General features: G+C 36.0%; 1 protein-coding gene across 7 annotated transcripts in view; it reads left to right on the forward strand.

Moving 5' to 3' along the window:
• CNTLN (centlein) overlaps nt 1-19490 on the forward strand; it is a 363805-nt gene that overhangs the window by 70318 nt on the left and 273997 nt on the right. For all 7 annotated transcript variants that reach the window (XM_066257308.1, XM_066257310.1, XM_066257311.1 and 4 more), the window contains exon 3: nt 8529-8613. In XM_066257308.1, coding sequence (XP_066113405.1) covers nt 8529-8613 — 85 coding nt within the window. The remainder of the gene's footprint in view (nt 1-8528; nt 8614-19490) is intronic.

Below are 19490 nucleotides of genomic sequence, written 5' to 3' on the forward strand. Positions count from 1 at the left end.
TTTTCCTTTTACTCCCCAGTTCTTCAAGACTAGACATCTCTTTCTTTGTTACCCTGTTTTTCTTGTTATATTTATAACCAGTTGACATATAGTGTGTTTACTTATTTATCATTTGTGTTTAGTATGCATAAACTAGAATGTTTATTCAATGAAGGCAACCACTTGCTTTATTTTGATCACTGCAGTGTCTACCCCCTAGGACAGCACCTCTCATATAATAAGCACTCAATAAATACTTGTTGAGTGAATGATAAATTAATGTGTAGCTATGGGGTTTATTTTTCTTTCCTTTGGTAATATTCTATTAATAACTATGTTTATTTTGGTAGATACTCTTTCCATCTGAAAATTCTGTTTAATTCTAAAACATTCTCAGCAGTTAACTTCTAAAAAATAATGCTTTGTATTTTACCCGATTATTGTCTCCACAACTCTTTATCATATGTTGGAATTTCCTAGAGAAACCTGCATGTGTTAATTTTTTTAATATTTTTAATCATTTTTCTATGCAGTATTCTGGATAAATCCCTCATTAATATTCTCCATTTCACTAATTGCCTTTTTGTATCTAGTTTTGAGCTTAGCAAATTAAATTGTTTTGTTGATTCAGTGATTATATATTTTTTTCTTTTTTTCTAATTTAATTTTTTTAAATTAAATTTAATGCAGTGACATTGATAAATCAGGGTACATATGTTGAGAGAAAATATCTCTAGATTATTTTGACATTTGATTGTGCTGTATACCCCTCCCGCAAAGTTAAATTGTCTTCTGTCACCTTCTGTCTGGTTTTCTTTGTGCCCCTCCCCTCCCCTAACCTCTCTCTCCTTCTTCACCCCATCCCCCCTCCCCCAACCCCCCACCCCTGTTGCCATCACATTCTTGTTCATGTCTCTGAGTCTCATTTTTATGTCCCTTCTATGTATGGATTCATCTTAGTTTTTTTTCTGATTTACTTATTTCACTCCGTATAATGTTGTCAAGGTCCATCCATGTTATTGTAAATGATCCGATGTCATCATTTCTTATGGCTGAGTAGTATTCCATAGTATATATGTACCAAAGCTTTTTAATCCACTCATCCTCTGATGGACACTTGGGCTGTTTCCAGATCTTCGCTATTGTGAACAATGCTGCCACAAACATGTGGGTGCATTTCTCCTTTTCGAGCCGTTCTATGGTGTCCTTGGGGTATATTTCTAAAAGTTGGATAGCTGGGTCAAAAGGCAGTTCGATTTTCAGTTTTTTGAGGAATCTCCATACTGTTTTCCACAGTGGCTGCACCAGTCTGCATTCCCACCAGCAGTGCAGGAGGGTTCCCTTTTCTCCACATCCTCACCAGCACTTATTCTGTGTTGTTTTGTTGATAAGCGCCATTCTGACTGGTGTGAGGTGATATTTCATTGTGGTTTTAATTTGCATTTCTCTAATGATTAGTGATGTTGAGCATTTTTTCATATGCCTATTGGCCATCTGTATGTCCTCTTTGGAGAAGTGTCTATTCATCTCTTTTGCCCATTTTTGGATTGGGTTGTTTGTCTTCCTGGTGTTGAGTTTTACAAGTTCTTTATAAATTTTGGTTATTAACCCCTTATCAGACGTATTGTCAAATATGTTCTCCCATTGTGTAGTTTGTCTTTTTATTCTGTTCTTGTTGTCTTTAGCTGTGCAAAAGCTTTTTAGTTTGATATAGTCCCATTTGTTCATCCTGTCTTTTATTTCACTTCCCCATGGAGATAAATCAGCAAATATATTGCTCCGAGAGATGTCGGAGAGCTTACTGCCTATGTTTTCTTCTAAGATGCTTATGGTTTCACGGCCTACATTCAAGTCTTTTATCCATTTTGAGTTTATTTTTGTGAGTGGTGTAAGATGGTCATCTAGTTTCATTTTTTTGCAGGTACCTGTCCAATTTTCCCAACACCATTTGTTAAAGAGGCGCTCTTTACTCCATTGTATTTCCTTACCTCCTTTGTCAAATATCAGTTGTCCATAGAACTGTGGGTTTATTTCTGGGTTCTCTGTTCTGTTCCATTGATCTATATGCCTGTTCTTATGCCAGTACCAGGCTGTTTTGAGTACAACGGCCTTGTAGTATAACTTGATATCAGGAAGTGTGATACCTCCCACTTTATTCTTCTTTTTTAAGATTGCTGAGGCTATTCGTGTTCTCTTTTGGTTCCATATAAATTTTTGGAATATGTGTTCTATATCTTTGAAGTATGTCATTGGTATTTTAATTGGTATTGCATTGAATTTATAGATTGCTTTGGGTAATATAGACATTTTAATGATGTTTATTCTTCCTAACCATGAGCACGGTATATGCTTCCATTTGTTTGTATCTTCCTTGATTTCTTTTATCAATGCTTTGTAATTTTCCGAGTACAAGTCTTTAGTCTCCTTGGTTAAGTTTACTCCTAGGTACTTTATTTTTTTGGTTGTAATTGTGAAGGGGATTGTTTCCTTAATTTCTCTTTCTGACTGTTCATTGTTGGTGTATAAAAATGCTTCTGATTTCTGAGTATTAATTTTATATCCTGCCACTTTGCTGAATTTATTTATCAGGTCCAGTAGTTTTTTGACTGAGACTTTAGGGTTTTCTATATACAATATCATATCATCTGCAAATAATGATAGTTTTACTTCTTCTTTTCCAACTGAATGCCTTTTATTTCTTCTTCTTATCTGATTGCTGTGGCTAGGACTTCCAGGACTATGTTAAATAAGAGTGGTGAAAGGGGGCACCCCTGCCTTGTTCCTGATCTTAAGGGTATTGCTTTTAATTTTTTCCCATTGAGTATGATGTTGGCTGTGGGTTTCTCATAGATGTCTTTTATCATGTTGAGGTATGTTCCCTGTATTCCCACTTTGCTGAGAGTTTTGATCATGAATGGGTGCTGGATTTTATCAAATGCTTTTTCTGCATCTATTGAAATTATCATATGGTTTTTCTCCTTCTTTTTGTTTATGTGATGAATATCATTGATTGATTTACGAATATTGTACCAGCCTTGCCTCCCCAGAATAAATCCCACTTGATCATGGTGTATGAATTTTTCCATATATTGTTGGATCCGGTTTGCTAATATTTTGTTGAGGATTTTAGCATCTATATTCATCAGAGATATTGGCCTATAATTTTTTTCTTTGTGTTGTCTTTGCCTGGTTTTGGAATCAGAATTATGCTCGCCTCATAAAAGGAGCTTGGAAGTCTTCCTTCCTCTTGAACTTTTTGAAATAGTTTGAGAAGGATAGGAGTTAGTTCTTCTTTGAATATTTGGTAGAATTCTGTTGTGAAGCCATTGGGCCCCGGACTTTTCTTTGTTGGGAGTTTTTTGATAACTGTTTCGATCTCATTTGTTGTAATCGGTCTGTTTAGGTTTTCTGATTCTTCCAGATTGATTTTTGGAAGATTGTATGTTTCAAGGAATTTGTCCATTTCATCTAGGTTGTCTAGTTTTTTGGCATACAGTTCTTCATAGTATTTTCTTACAATATTTTGTATTTCTGTTGTGTCAGTTGTTATTTCTCCACTCTCATTTCTAATTTTATTTATTTGAGTCCTCTCTCTCTTTTTCTTGGTGAGTCTACTTAAAGATTTGTCAATCTTGTTTACCTTTTCAAAGAACCAGCTCCTAGTTTCATTGATCCTCTGTATTGTTTCTTTAGCCTCTATGTCATTTATTTCTGCTCTGATCTTTATTATTTCCTTCCTTCTACTACATTTGGGCTTTACTTGCTGTTCTTTTTCTAATTCTTTTAGATGCAGGGTTAAGTTGTTTATTTGAGCTTTTTCTAGCTTCTGAAAGTGTGCCTGTAGTGCTATGAACTTCCCTCTCAGCACTGCTTTTGCTGTGTCCCATAAATTTTGAGTTGTGGTATACTCATTCTCATTTGTTTCTAGGAATTTTTTTATTTCTTCTTTGATCTCATTCTTAATCCATTTATTATTTAACACCCTGCTATTTAGTTTCCATGTGTTTGAGAATTTCTGAGCTTTTCTGCTGTGATTCATTTCTAGTTTCATGCCGTTGTGATCGGAGAAAGTGCTTGATATGATTTCAGTCTTCTTAAGTTTGTTGAGAGCACTTTTGTGCCCTAACATGTGGTCTATCCTAGAGAATGTACCATGAGCACTTGAAAAGAATGTATATTCTGCTGCTTTAGGGTGAAAGGTTCTGAAGATATCTATTAAATTGAGTTGATCTAGTGTTTCCAATAAGTCTGCTGTTTCTTTGTTAATTTTCTTTCTTGAGGATCTATCTCGTGATGTTAGTGGGGTATTGAAATCCCCTACTATTATAGTATTGCTGTTGATCTTGCCTTTAAATCCATCAAAGTCTGCTTTATATATTTAGGTGCTACTATATTAGGTGCATAGATATTTATAATAGTTATATCTTCCTGTTGGATTACTCCCTTTATCATTATGTAGTGGCCTTCTTTATCTCTTACTATATCCTTTGTTTTAAAGTCCAATTTGTCTGATATAAGTATTGCTACCCCAGCTTTTTTTTTCATTTCCATTTGCAAGAAACATTTTTTTCCATCCTTTTACCTTCAATCTTTGTGTGTCTTTTGTTCTAAGGTGTATCTCTTGTAGACAACATATGTATGGGTCCTGTTTTCTTATCCACGCAGCTACCCTATGTCTTTTGATTGGATCATTTAATCCATTTACATTTAAGGTTATTTTTGATATGTAGTTGTTTATTGCCATTTTCTTCTTTAAAGGTGTATTCCTTTTTTTTTTTTTCTGTATTTTTTTCCCACTTTGATTTGTTTACACCAGGCCCCTTAATATTTCCTGCAGCATTGGTTTGGTTGTAATGAATTCCTTGAGTTGTTTTTTGTCTGGGAAGCTTTTTATTTCTCCTTCGATTTTAAACGATAGCCTTTCTGGATAAAGTAGTCTTGGTTGTAGGTTCTTGTTCTGCATTACTTTGAATATTTCTTGCCATTCCCTTCTGGCCTCAAGTGTTTCTGTTGAGAAGTCAGATGTCATCCTTATGGGGGCTCCTTTGTAGGTGATAACTTTTTTTTTCTATTGCAGCTTTTAATATTTTCTCTTTATCGCTTAGCTTTGGTATTTTAATTATGATGTGTCTTGGTGTAGGTTTCTTTGGGTTTCTCTTTAATGGAGTCCTCTGTGTTTCTTGGATTTGCGAGAGTTTCTCTTGCATTAATTTAGGGAAGTTTTCAGCTATGATATGATTGAACAAAGTCTCTATCCCTTATTCTTTTTCTTCTTCTTCAGGAACCTCTATGATGCGGATGTTATTTCTCTTCATGTTGTCACAGAGCTCTCTAAGAGTTTCCTCTGACTTTTTGAGTCTTTTTTCTCTTTTCTTCTCTGCTTTCATGCCTTCATTCCAGTTGTCCTCTAACTCGCTGATTCGATCCTCTGCTTTATCTATCCTGTTTTTAATTCCTTCCATTGTGGTCTTTATTTCTGATATTGTATTTGTCGTCTCCAACTGATTCTTTTTTATACTTGCTATTTCTTTATTTAGGTTTTCAAACTGCCCCTCCATTGTTGTTCTAAGATCCCTAAGCATCCTTACAATCATTATTTTGAACTCCTCATCTGGAAGTTTGATTATTTCCATATCACTCAGTTCATCTCTCGAAGGTGTCTCTTGTGGTTTCATTTGGATTGCACTCCTTTGTCTTCTCATCTTCTTTTTTTTGTTTTATTTGTAGAGTTGGTTGAGTCTAGGCTTGGTGTTGTCTGCCTCCAGTTTTCAGTTGTGTTATTTCTAGGTCTTCTTGGGTTGGTATCAGCTATTATTTGTAATCCACTTTCGGATTTGGGCAGCTTTGAAGTCTTGATTTGTTTGTTTTCTTAACAGGTGATAGTCTTGTTAACTGATCTCAGCAGGGGGCTTCCTTGAAACTGTAACCATGAATGCTGTGGGTGTAACCTGAGACGCTGAAGGTCTCTTCCACCAACTAATCTCACTGGGGGCAGGGTTTTTTCTCAGCTTCAGTAGGGGGAGGTGTATCTCAGATCTCCATGGAGACCTGAGTTACTGCCCCTCCTCCCCACTTCTTGTTTTCAGCTGTGTCTTGTTGAGCTGATTGGAGCTGGATAGATGTCCAGAGATCTCTGATCCGGAAGCACTTCAGCTCTGTTTTGTGAAAGGTTCAGTCCCTCCCCCAGCTATGGCCGCCTCCAGCACGAATGAGTCAGCTTTTTTATTTCATTTCTTGCATACCTTAGCCCCTCACAGTCTGTCCCTCTCCCTGTCCTTTCCCCTTGGGAGATAAGCTGGTCTTTTCAACCCACCTTGCTCCCTGGTCGCCAGGTAAGTGGCTGTGAGCAGTAGTTTCTGCTCTTTTTCCTCTGTGAAATTCTCTCTGGGCTCTCAGCCTCACCCCCCCCCTTCCGTTCCTGTAAGCGAGGAGATTCAGGCACTCCTTACCAGGGTTATTGTGGCTTCCTCTTTGCTCCTTGGTTTTTGAGAGCTGTTCTTGCAGTTCAGTGTTGGTTTTTCATGCTGATTTTTCCTAAATTGATTTGTATTCCAGTTTGGTGTTGAGAGCTGGGCGTCTGTGCGTCCGCCTACTCCGCTGCCATCTTCTGTCCTGATTATATTTTTATTTGTAAGATTTTTGATAGATTTTTAAAAATTTATTTATTTATTTTGTATTTCTCTGAAGTGAGAAGTGGGGATGCAGAGAGACAGACTCCTGCATGTGCCTGACTGGGATCCACGCAGCAAGCCCAGTAGGGGGATGCTCTGCCCATCTGGGGTGTTGCTCCGTTGTAACTGGAGCCATTCTAGCACCTGAGGCAGAGGCCATGGAGCCATCCTCAGTGCCTGGGCCAACTTTGCTCCAATGGAGCCTTGGCTGCGGGAGGGGAAGAGAGAGAGAGAAAGGAGATGGGCGCTTCTTCTGTGTGCCCTGACTGGGATTCAAACCTGGGACTTCCACATGCCAGCCTGACTCTCTACCACTGAGCAAGCTGGCCAGGGCCTAATAGATATTTTAGATCTACCTGTTTTGTTTTCTATTTTAATTTTAGTTGTTCTTTTATATCTTTAAAGATTATTATTTCAAAATCTTTTTCAGTGTGTTTTGTTATTTTTATTTTCTCTAGGTGATTGCTCTTTCACATTATTGGGTTGTATGCATGTGTTGTGTTTGGGTGGGTTTATAGTGTGTGTTTTCTTCATGTGTTTTGAATTTTTTTTTGTGTGTGTGTGGATACATTTTGTGTGGGAGGGTTGCTCTTACTGTTCTCTTTCTCCTCTTTTCTCACCACCCTTTCTTGTTTAATGCCTTTTTTCCTCTAGAAAATTTATACTTGCTACTAAATTGTTACCCTCACTCCATTCTCCCTTCTTAAAATAGAATTTGTAATCCTAGTAAGTGAATCTTAGCTAACAGTGACAAGATGATTTGCTATGTTTAGTACCTGAGCCTAGGGTGTTTTGGTTCAGCTCCTGATTGGGATGCTGTATTTATCAACTTTTGCCATTCTGGGCTATCATATAAATAAGACTAAGTTCCAAGCAAGGATGGGTAGAAGTTTTTTTGCCTTCTTTCAGGAACTGGGAACCCCACCTAGTCACTGGTTTTAAACAGTGAGCCTGACTATGCTTTTACATATTGAGCAGGACATTTGTTTCCCATTAGCCCTATGAGGCAAGCTCTTTTCCACCTTAGCCTGCATCATCCCCATCCATAGCATTTTATTTCTGTTTAGTTTGTGATCCTCAGAGATGTGGCTGTGTCTCCTTAATATTTTTCTTCTTTGTTTTCTTACTGGTATTATCAATTTAGAGAATATGGAAGTGCCTCAAAGTAAGAACTCACTATGCTAGCTTGTTGCAAGTCTAAATTTTTTTAATGTGCTATCTTGACTTTATCTCTTATAACCAGTGGTATGCTTTTTTGATTGCTTTCCAATATTCCTCTGTGCCTTCTAAGGTCTTTGTTTCATTTCATTCTTTTTCATGTGACAGTTCTTTTCTTTTTCATTATCTGTACACTTTGTGAATCATGAGCAATTTTGCTACGTTTCTATTTATTTACCTGTTTAAATTTTTTTCAAAAATTGCAAATAAGTGTCCAATATACTTCTCTCCCATTTATTTAATGTTGGTAGTTAGTAAGTCTCTAGCTTGCTCCCTTTTGAGGCTCTTATTTGAAAGTAATTAATATTTTATTCTTAATATATTTCTCTGCATTTATTAGCAAGACATTTATGTATTATTTTAAATTAGTGCTACAATGGTTATTTAAATGAAGAATAAACATGTTTTGACTATTTTGATCATGCATCTAAATCTGGAAACTAAATTGTTTTCAATGTGAAGTTGTTTTAGTTGTGAGTAGTTCTAAGTTGTTGTCACTTGCTATATGGTTTCTGGTTAATTTGGAGAAGGCTGTCAACCCCAGATAACTTAATATTCTATGTTTTAAAGTGACATTATTCAGGATGTGAAAATTTAAAGGATTAACTACCAATTATGACAAATAAACTCTCAATGATTATACATATTTTTTGTTTTTAGAGAAAAACAGAAATCTGAAGCTAAAGACAGAAAAGTTTTAGAAATTCTGCAAGTCAAGGATGCTAAAATACAAGAATTGGAACAGGTTGGTGTTATAATAGAAAATGCTTAAAATACTATGTTTCTTTTAGGTGTAGTAGATCTTTATACTTATTTTAACTTATTTTTTTTGCAATATAGTGCTCATTAAGACAGTCATTATGTCAAGCTATTACTATTTTGAAACTACTATAGTTGTATTATTCTTTATTATACTTTGCTTGAAGCCAGTTATTTGTTTTCTGAATTAATAGGCTGTGTTATTTATACATTAAGAGTCTTAAGATGGTGTTATAGTTTTATAGTAGTATGAAGCAATTATTTATTGTTTTATAGAATTTTACCCTTTATTTTTAGCAATTATCATTCATTTCTTTTTATTTATTTTTTTATTTTCAATGGTTTTTGTATTTTTTCTGAAGTTAGAATCTGGGAGGCAGTTAGACTTCCGCATGTGCTGGACAGGGATCCACCCGGCATGCCAACCAGGAGGTGATGCTCTCTGCCTATGTGGGGCATTGCTCCATTGCTGCAGGAGCCATTCTAGTGCCTGAGTTGGAGGCCATGGAGCCATCCTCAGCACCTGGGCCAGCTTTGCTCCAATGGAGCCTTGGCTGTAGGAGGGGAAGAGAGAGACAGAGAGGAAAGAGAGGGGGAGGTGTGGAGAAGCAGATGGGCACTTCTCCTGTGTGCCCTGACTGGGAATTGAACCTGGGACTTCCACATGCCGGGCTGATGCTTTACCACTGAGTAAACCAGCCAGGACCTCATTCATTTCTTTTTAAAAATTTTAAATTATTTTTATTATTATTATTTCTTTATGTGAGAAGAAGGGAGACAGACAGACTCTTGCAGGTGCTCTGACTGGGATCCACCCGGCAAGCCCACTAGGGAGGATATCCTGCCCTTCTAGGACCATCTGTTGGTCTGGCAACTGAGTTATTTTTACTGCCTAAGGTTGAGGCTCTATGGAGCCATCCTAAGCACCCAACCCATTCTAGCCATGGCTATTGGAAGAGAAGAAAGAGAAAGAGAGAGAAAGAAGGGGAGGGGTAGGAGTGAAGAAGCAGATGGTCTCTTTTCTGTGTGCCCTGACTGGGAACTGAACCTGGGACATCTTCACATGGGGCCTATGCTCTACCACTAAGGTAATTGGCCAGGGCCATCATTCACTCCTGAAACTTACAAATTTTCAAATGGTTTCATTTGTAAAAAATATCAACAATAACGATGATTCTGTTTGATCTTTTGAGAATTTGCATTTTTTTTTTTTTTTTGTATTTTTCTGAAGCTGGAAACGGGGAGAGACAGTCAGACAGACTCCCGCATGCGCCTGACTGGGATCCACCCAGCACGCCCACCAGGGGGCGATGCTCTGCCCCTCCGCGGTGTCACTCCGTTGCGACCAGAGCCACTGTAGCGCCTGGGGAAGATGCCAAGGAGCCATCCCCAGCGCCTGGGCCATCTTTGCTCCAGTGGAGCCTCGCTGTGGGAGGGGAAGAGAGAGACAAAAAGGAAGGAGGGGGGGAGGGGTGGAGAAGCAGATGGGCGCTTCTCCTGTGTGCCCTGGCCGGGAATTGAACCCGGGACTTCTGCACGCCAGGCCGATGCTCTACCACTGAGCCATCTGGCCAGGGCCTGAGAGTTTGTATTTTTTGAATTAGCACATCCTATCTTTTATGTATAATCAGTAAATTATACTAATATATATAACTTTATGTAATAAATATATAATATATTGACTATATAATTATAAATATATTGTTTTGTATGATTTATACAATCAGTATATTATCACTGCAAAAATCCATATGGTTAGTGAAACCATTTTCAAGGTATAAACATCTTCAAAATAAAGGTAAAAGAAATTTATTATAAGAATAGCTTATATCATGCTATAATATTTCAGTTCATTTTGTATCCATTCACGTATTATGGGCTAAGTTATCTATAATTTTTCTGGGTGAAAAGGAGTGTCTTTTTTAGCAACTATTCTCTTCTAGCTTTTGATTCTGTTTACCTTTCTTGCATGAGAACTTTGATCTTAGGCTGTTTATTATTATAAATTTGCTTTATTAAATGACTAAAAGTGAAAGTTAAACTAGATAAAAGATTTAATTATTTTTTTATTTTCTGCATCTATATAAATTTTTGAAAATGGATTATAGATTCCTATTTGACATAAATTTGAAATTTGTACCTTTTTAATATTGTGTTCTTTATAGTAAATGTCATAATGCTATAATGATGGAATTTTAGAAATAACTTTAGTCAATTTGTTGTGGAAAAAATAGTTGTATATATGACTAGCATATCAAACAATGTCAGATGTATATAGTCATGTGCCTACTGTGTTAATTAGGCTAGGCTAAGCTGTCAAATTGATACAAATATATGACTTATTATTTATTTTATTTTTTATTGATTTTAACTTATTGTATTTACACAGATTCTAGTGTCACCTGAATGCATCCCCCCTCCCCCATATTCCCCTCAACATCTTCCTTTCCCCCCTCCTCATAGTGCCCTTCCCCCTTCCCTTCAGGTTTATTCCATCCTATCATCCCCTTTCCCTCTGTCTTCTTTTTCCTCTGGTCCCTTTGATCTCTCCTCTGTCTCAATTTCGTTCCTCAGTTCACATTGTTCATTGGATTCCTCAAATGAGTGAAAGTGGCAAACCTTATCTGTACTCACATTTCATTGGGAAAAGCAAGTAATATAGACACCTCATGACTCAGGGTTTGAAAAAATGTCGATGTAGGCTTAGCAATCACTTTCTCATTTACAACTGTGTTCTACAGAGTAAAATAAATTTTGGCTCTGTTTTTGATATCCGTTAGCATTAAGTTTTAGGGCCATGATGGCGAACCTTTTTATAAAAACCGTCCACTTTTGCAGTGCTGGTCAACCTGGTCCCTCCTGCCCACTAGTGGGCAGTCCAGCTTTCATGGTGGGCCAATTGTAGCTCCGTTTGGTTGCTCCACTACCACCCACCATGAAAGCTGGAACACCCACTAGTGGGTGGGAGGGACCAGGTTGACCAGCACTGCAAAAGTGGGCAGATTTTATTTAAAGGTTCGCCATCACGGTTTTAGGGAATACTCAGTTCATCAGATATAGATACCTATAGCATACCATTTAAAAAATGTTAATATTTTTAAATGACAATGGATTTTCCCCTCTTTTTACTAAATTCTTATTTTACTTCTTCCTTTGTTAAATATTATTTAATTTACCATTTGAGTAGAATTACTTACCTTATCTATAAAATATTTAATTCTCATTAGAGAAATTACTTGATTTTCAGGTATCAACCTGTTTTTTAGGCCCCTAGTTTCTTAGCTTACAATACATTTATTTTGGTGCGATGATGGTGATAACTTTCCACCAGCTATATTTTCAGTTTAGTTTAACAAAATATTGTATTAAATATATATACTATCTTCTGTTAATACTATGGAAAATACAGAATTACAATTCTTGGCTGTAATGATATTTTAAATGTCTTTGAGGAGTAGGATGGAATCAAATAACAATACACTTGATTACAGGTTCTGTGAGGGTGGGGACTCCTGTATACCCATTGACCCTTGTTTACCCAGCACCTAATATTTACCATATTGCCTAGCACATAATAGATGCTCATTGAATATTGTTGAATGTATGATATCAATTAAAAAGAACCAATGTATGGCAAGTGCCATGAGGGAGTCATAGCAGAATATTGTAAAGATTCAAAGGAAGGAGTGATCATGTTCTATGGAAACATCTTGAAGTACTGAAGTGGATTTCAATAGGTAGAGATTGTAGGAGGATGTGCCCAGGGTGATGTGCAAAATAAATGAAGGTAGGAGCCTGACCTGTGGTGGCGCAGTGGATAAAGCGTCAACCTGGAAACACTGAGGTTGCAGGTTCAAAACCCTGGCTTACCTAGTCAAGGCACATATGGGAGTTGATGCTTCCTGCTCCTCCCCCTTCTCTCTCTCTCTCTTTCTCTCTCTCTCCCCCCCCTAAAATGAATAAATAAATAAATAAAAATTTAAAAAAAAAAATGAAGGTAGGGAGTATAAGGCATGTTTGGGTAATAATGAAGTTTACAGTTTGTTTCATAGATAACATATAAGAGTGTAGACTGAGATAAGACTAATGTTATTTTGTAGTTATATTAAGGAAAGGCCTAGGTTGCTTGAAAGAAAAAATTGGATTTACTGGTAGGCCAAAGCAGTCTCTGGGTTTTTCATTAGGGACTTGAGTTAACTGAGCTGCAGTCTATGAAAATAAAACTGATAATCAGTATAGACAGAAAAAGAAAAGCAGAAAGTAGAATAATCTATTAGGAGTTTTCTTCATACTCTAAGAGTAATGACTTGAACCTGAACTATTAAGTTTGCAGGAATGAAAGGTATGTAAATTAGAACCACAGGACTTGACAGTAATTTGAAAGTGACTATTAGGTTTTTAGCCTGGAGAAATCAGAGAACAGTAGCTTTTATTATCAGAAAAAGGGTTATTATCAGGAGTTACAATTTACTGTGAGGATTAAGGTTTTGATCTTCTTTTAGATAATTTGTATTTAAGTTATTGGTAGGAATTCCATTTAGAGATTTTTAGCAAACTGTTGAAAGCCTGGATCTGACCCTTGGGAGGGAGTTTTTTTTTAAGATGTAGATATTTAATGTTATAGTAAAAGGGCAGAGTTTAAACAGTGAGAATCCTGAGAATAGGATATTTGCTAATATTGTTAATAGGTGAAAGGAAGAGCAAATTGCAGTAAAAGAGATGAAATGACTTTTCAGGGAGAGAGAGAGAAGTATAATGTAATATCTCATGAATTGAAAAAACAGGTTTAAGAAGCAAAAGATGGTCAATGTTGTAAAGTGCTGCAAAAGTGTGATTTGTGAAAAAGATTAAATCGAGCAAATATGGCCTGACCAGGCAGTGGCACAGTGGACAGAGTGTCAGACTGTGACACATAGGACCCAAGTTCAAAACCTCAAGGTCACCGGCTTGAGTGCAGCCTCATCCGACTTGCACGCGGGCTCAACAGCTTGAGCACGGGGTTACTGGCTTGAGTATGGGATCATAGATAGGACCCTATAGTCGCTGGCTTGAGCCCAAGGTCACTGGCTTGAGCCAGAGGTCACTCGTTCTGCTGCAGCCCCCCCACCCCAGTCAAGGCACAGATGAGAAACCAATCAATGAACAACTAAGGAGCTACAATGAAGAATAGATAGATGCTTCTCATCTCTCTCCCTTCCTTTCTGTCTTTCCTTATCTGTCCCTCTCTCTGTCTCTCTCTCTGTCTCTGTCACACAAAAAATTCAGCAATAATGAAGTATTTAGTGATTTTAGAAAGCAACACAAGAATTAGCATATGACATTTTAAGAGATCACTTAATTCTAATAAAATAATGGAAAAGAATTAGGAATTTTGACATTGAAGAGAAAGAAGATTCTGTACTTTAAAAAATATTAGGCAAAATATTTAAAATTAATGGAAAAGGAAATAAAAAATACACAATGCTAGAGGGTTTGAGTTAGTAGAATTCTAGAGGAAGATGGAGACTATGGGATTAAGAACATAAAAAGATTCATACATTCATTCTTACTTTTTCATCTCTTTGGTCACTCAGATTATATCTTTATTTTTTCTTAAACCATTATCTTTCTTCTAGCTTTCTTTTTATTAATTTATTATATTTTGTTCATCCTTTTACATTGCATCTTTAGATGAATCTCTGTATGTAATATTTGATTGGGTTTTGTGTTTTAATTCAAATCTACACATCTTTATCTTTTTAAAGGTAAATTCATCTCATTTGCTTTTCTTGATGCAACATACTTATTTGGTCTTTGTACTCTGATTGACCTTATAATTTTGTTTTTAATGTTTCTTTGTTTTTAAAATTCGTTACATGTCTTCTTTTTTTTGGTGTATGCTTGTGTGTGTATATGTGTGCATATACTCCCATGTTGATAATTTGGAAGCTTTAGAGCAGGGGTCCCCAAACTTTTTACACAGGGGGCCAGTTCTCTGTCCCTCAGACCATTGGAGGGCCAGACTATAAAAAAAACTATGAACAAATCCCTATGCACACTGCACATATCTTATTTTAAAGTAAAAAAACAAAACGGGAACAAATACAATATTTAAAATAAAGAACAAGTAAATTTAAATCATCAACAAACTGACCAGTATTTCAGTGGGAACGATGGGCCTGCTTTTGGCTAATGAGATGGTCAATGCCCCGTTCCATATTTGTCACTGTTAGCTGAAACAAGTGATATGACGTGCTTCTGGAGCTGTGACGTGTGCGTCCTGCGTCACCGGAAGTAGTACTTTACGTGAGCGATGCTGCACTTTGCGTCACTCTCACTGACCACCAATGAAAGTGGTGCCCTTCTGCAAGTGCGGCGGGGGCCAGATAAATGGCCTTAGGGGGCTGCATGCGGCCCGCAGGCCGTAGTTTAGGGACCCCTGCTTTAGAGTCTACATTGTTCTTGTGATTAAGTTTATTATTTATATGTTATATTAAATGCTGTATCTCTTAGTTCTAACATAGTATGAAAAATCTAGAGAGTATCTCTCAAATGCACCCTGGAAAAAAAATGAGAAAATTATCATACTTTTACTTTTTAACCTTTCTTGCATTTTGAAGTAAACTTACAAAGTAAAATTAGAGGACTTCGTTTCCTGTTCTTAGCATTATTAGGTTGTGCCATATATTTACATATATATATATATAAATGTATATACTGTCAAGATTTATAATGCCTATGGTCCTTCTCTCCTTTATTTTGTAGTATAAATTCTAAAGTAGAATAGATTGACTTATATTTGTTTTTATCTTGCTCTATACCAAATTATCACAAACTAGTGCCTTAAAACAACGCATACATTTATTAAGTTATTGTGAGTCAGGAATCTGGGCATTTAAGGTCCTCTGCTCAGGATATGCTAAGTTTTTCTTTTCTTTTTAATTTTTATTTATTGACTTTAGAGAGAGAGAGAAATATCAGTTTGCTGTTCTACCCACACCTGCATTCCCTGGTCATTTCTTGCATGTGTCTTGACTGTGGATCAAACTTGCAACTTTGGCATATTGGGAGGACACTAACCAACTGACCTACTGGGCTGGTGCTTAAGGTGGTTTTTGTTTTTTTAAATCAAGGGTTTGATTGGGCCATGTTCTCAACTAGGGGCTTAGTTTGGAGAGAATCTGCTGCTTCCAGGCTCATTCAGGTTGGTGGCAGAATCCATCTACTTGAAATTTTAAGACCAAAGTCCTAACTGGGACCAAAAGTTACATGGGGGTGATACAGAGAGAGACTGAGAGATATTGTGAGAGATAGATTGATTGATTTTAAGGCATTGACTCATGCAGTTATGGGCTGGTAAGTCTGAATTCTGAAAGACAGGCTGGCTGGATGGGAGACACAGGGAAGAGTTGATGTTAGCACTTCAGAGGTGAAATTTCTTCTTCCTTAGAGAACAGTATTTTTCGGAAGGCCTTCAACTGATTGGATGAGGCCCAGTCACATTATGGAGCAGTTATCTGCTTTACTCAGAGTCCACTAATTTAAATGTTAATCACATCTAAACAACTACCTTCACAGCAACATGTGGAATGGTGTTTGATCAAAAACTGGAAACCATGGTTAATTTGGCACACAGTAAAAAGTACCAAAGTAAATTGGCCTTATATATGATCAGGTTAGGCAGTGTTTACTGTTTGTTGTAGCTGTAGGTGTCAGAGGCTAAATTCTGCTTTGGTGTCCTTTTTTATTTGGGTTTCTCTAGGGCAGCAGTTCTCAACCTGTGGGTCGCGACCCCAGTGGGGGTCGAACGACCAAAACACAGGGGTCGCCTAAAGCCATCGGAAGTACATATTTTATTTAAAAACCCACAGGTTGAGAACCGCTGCTCTAGGGACTTATTAATTGTCATCTGAGACACACAGTGTTTTCAGTTATTATGTAGAAGCCCTATTGATGTAGTGGTGAAGTGTGAAGGGGCGGGAAAATATTCTGTAGGTGCCATTAGGATGTGACCTTCACAAGTGCTGTTTGGTTTTGTACCCCTCAGAAGGGATAGGCAAGATAGAGGGTGTTGAAGTTGAGTATTTGCCTTCCTCCAGGTTGGTTAGTCTCTGGTAAAACCCGGTAGGCTTTGGTAAAATAGTTTCTCTAGAAGTCAGGCCTTGTTAAGAAGCAATGAATGCTTTGGACATACTTTAAAATGGCTATATTTTGCCTCTCCCAGTAGGAAACAGGAAAGTATTTTTCTCCAGTCTTAATTGTGTCAACCAGACAGGGTTCAAATATGTAAAACTCATGAAGGTGTGGGAACTCTCCTAAGACTGGGCCCGCCTGGACTTTAAAAAATAATTATTGACTGATTTTAGAGAGAGAGAGAGAGAGATTGATTTGTTGTTCCACTTATTTATGCATTCATTGGTTGATTCTTATATGTGCCCTTATGGAAATTAAACCCACAACTCTGGTGTTTCTTGACAATACTCTAACCAATTGACCTACCTGGCTGGGGTCCTCCTGGACTTCTTAACTCTCAAACATTATCTGCACTGATTCTCCAGCAATTTGTTAATTATATAGATTAGGGTTTTTTCTACTTTGGGACTGTTGTCATGAAGTTTTTGCTCCAGGATTTCTGCTCTGGTAAATTGTGATTTTCTGTATCTGACTCTCCAGGTTTGGGAACAGTAGTTTGCACTATGACCTCAATTCTCTGATGGATCTACACAGTTGTTGATTTTCAGTTTGTTCCATTTTTTTTCATGTTCTGTGAACAGGAGCTATGACTTCTAAGTTCCTTACATGTTGGATTGGAAACCATTGTTTTCTTGTCCCCCTGAATAATATTGAATAGCTTTTAATTTTCAAAATTTGTATTCTATGAAATAGAGTAATAATTAAAAATGACAACTCCTTTAGCTTATAGAAGTCTTAAATTACTAGAAAGTTACACACACATTCTGTGTTTTTAGGTAGTGCATAAATACTTTCATAGAGGTGCAGTCTAATATGATAACATTTTATTGATAATAGTGTAAAAATTGTCATATAACTTCTTTTGGTAGGACTATGCTTTAACTTTTTCATTGTTAGTTATAAAATAGGTTACATAATAAATCTCCCTTCTAAAATTGCATTAGATAGCATTACTATGCTAATAACCTATATAATGTATTTAATTTGATGATAATTGTTCTATATTTCCCTGTTTCCTTAACTTCTTGGAAGCTCAAAAATAAGTTTTGGTTCTCAATTATAGTTAATTCTCTTATCCCTTCTTCTTTCTCCATTTACCATTGTTTTAGTTGTGGTTTCATCATGTATCTTTTTTTTATTAAAACTTTCATGTCCATTTGAAAATAGGTCATATAAATAATATATATATTAACTATGCTCAAGTATTGCCTGATAGAGTTTTAGGTTTTTTTGCTACTGCCCCGCCTTTTTTACTGCTTTTTATACTCACTATCATTTTCTTACTCTATAGACTTCTCTTGACCATAATGTAAATTATTCATTTCATGGCTTATTCATAATAGATTATTGTTGCAGACATACTTTCTCTTGTCACCCTTTTTGTTTTATGATTCCTCTAAGTTCTGTTTGCTATTTTAATATTAACTCAAGCCAGACCATTAAGAATGTGCTCTATCTAGAAAAGTTTTTTGAAAAAGTTTCATAGGGCTAAATTATAAAATAAATGGCAATTATAGATACTTGTGCTTTCATTATAGAAAGTAGATCATTGCAGGTATATTTTATTAGAAAAATATTTTGAATTATACAAAATTTTACAAATCTTTGAGGGCTTAATTTATTAACCCTACTCTATTGGGAGTACATCTTTATCTAATTTATTACTCTAATGATTATGTAATATAATATCAAATTTATCAAACTAATTAGCAGAATCTGATAGTTTTGGTTAACTAATTTCACACAATATTATGCTTTTTTATTTAAAGATTAATTTTACATGAATGAATTTATAATTCAGTGTCAATCTCATTCATCAACATTTACTAATCTTGTTTGGGAGCTAGTTTGAGTACATAGAGGGAACCTTAGCAGATTAGGTAATATGTTATGTGTCAAGTGAATAATGTAGCCAACACAGAAATTTAGAAATGGTCAAAATTACAGTGATATTTGGGAATGGCTCATGGAAGAGGTAGAAATTGAATCTGATGAAGGATAAGACTTAGATGAGAAGAGAAAAATGAGCTATAAATTGTAGATTGGTCATATTTATGGACCTATTTTTGTGCTGTTTGATTAACGTCATTTTGATATGCTCCAGTAATTAAAATAGGAAACAGAAATGAAAACCATGTTTAGGTATCATTTATATCTATTGGATTTGTAAAAAATCAAGTGTAAGAGTCAAAGGTTGCTACAGATGAGCAATTGAGAACTCTTGAAGTGCATCTAGCCCATGACTTAGTGATTTTACCTCTGAGTATATATAACTAGAGCAATGTTTTTCAAATTTTTATTAATATGATCCCAGTCAGAAAAAAATAAATTTTACTTCATGATCTAGTATGTACGCATGAAATAAAAGTTTTACATAATAGCTATCCTTACTATGTATAATAAAAGTAAAAATATAACAATGTATATGTTAAATATAAATTTTAAAGTATTTACAAAAATTAGAAATTCTAAATTAAACACTGCAAAAAATTTAGGAGATAGTTTATTTAATATAGTATGTCTGCTTCTTTCATAAGTATATTCTTGTAGGCATTTTATTTTTTGCTAAGAATTTATGCATATCACTTTGATATTTTCTATTGTATTCTATACCACTTAAAAAAAAAGCTGATTGTGATGACTAAATTGACTTAATGGCTCATTACTAGATTATAATCTGTATTGAAAAAT

The sequence above is a fragment of the Saccopteryx bilineata genome, chromosome 2, assembly GCF_036850765.1.
Source record: "Saccopteryx bilineata isolate mSacBil1 chromosome 2, mSacBil1_pri_phased_curated, whole genome shotgun sequence".
In the NCBI taxonomy this organism is placed as follows: Eukaryota; Metazoa; Chordata; class Mammalia; order Chiroptera; family Emballonuridae; genus Saccopteryx; species Saccopteryx bilineata.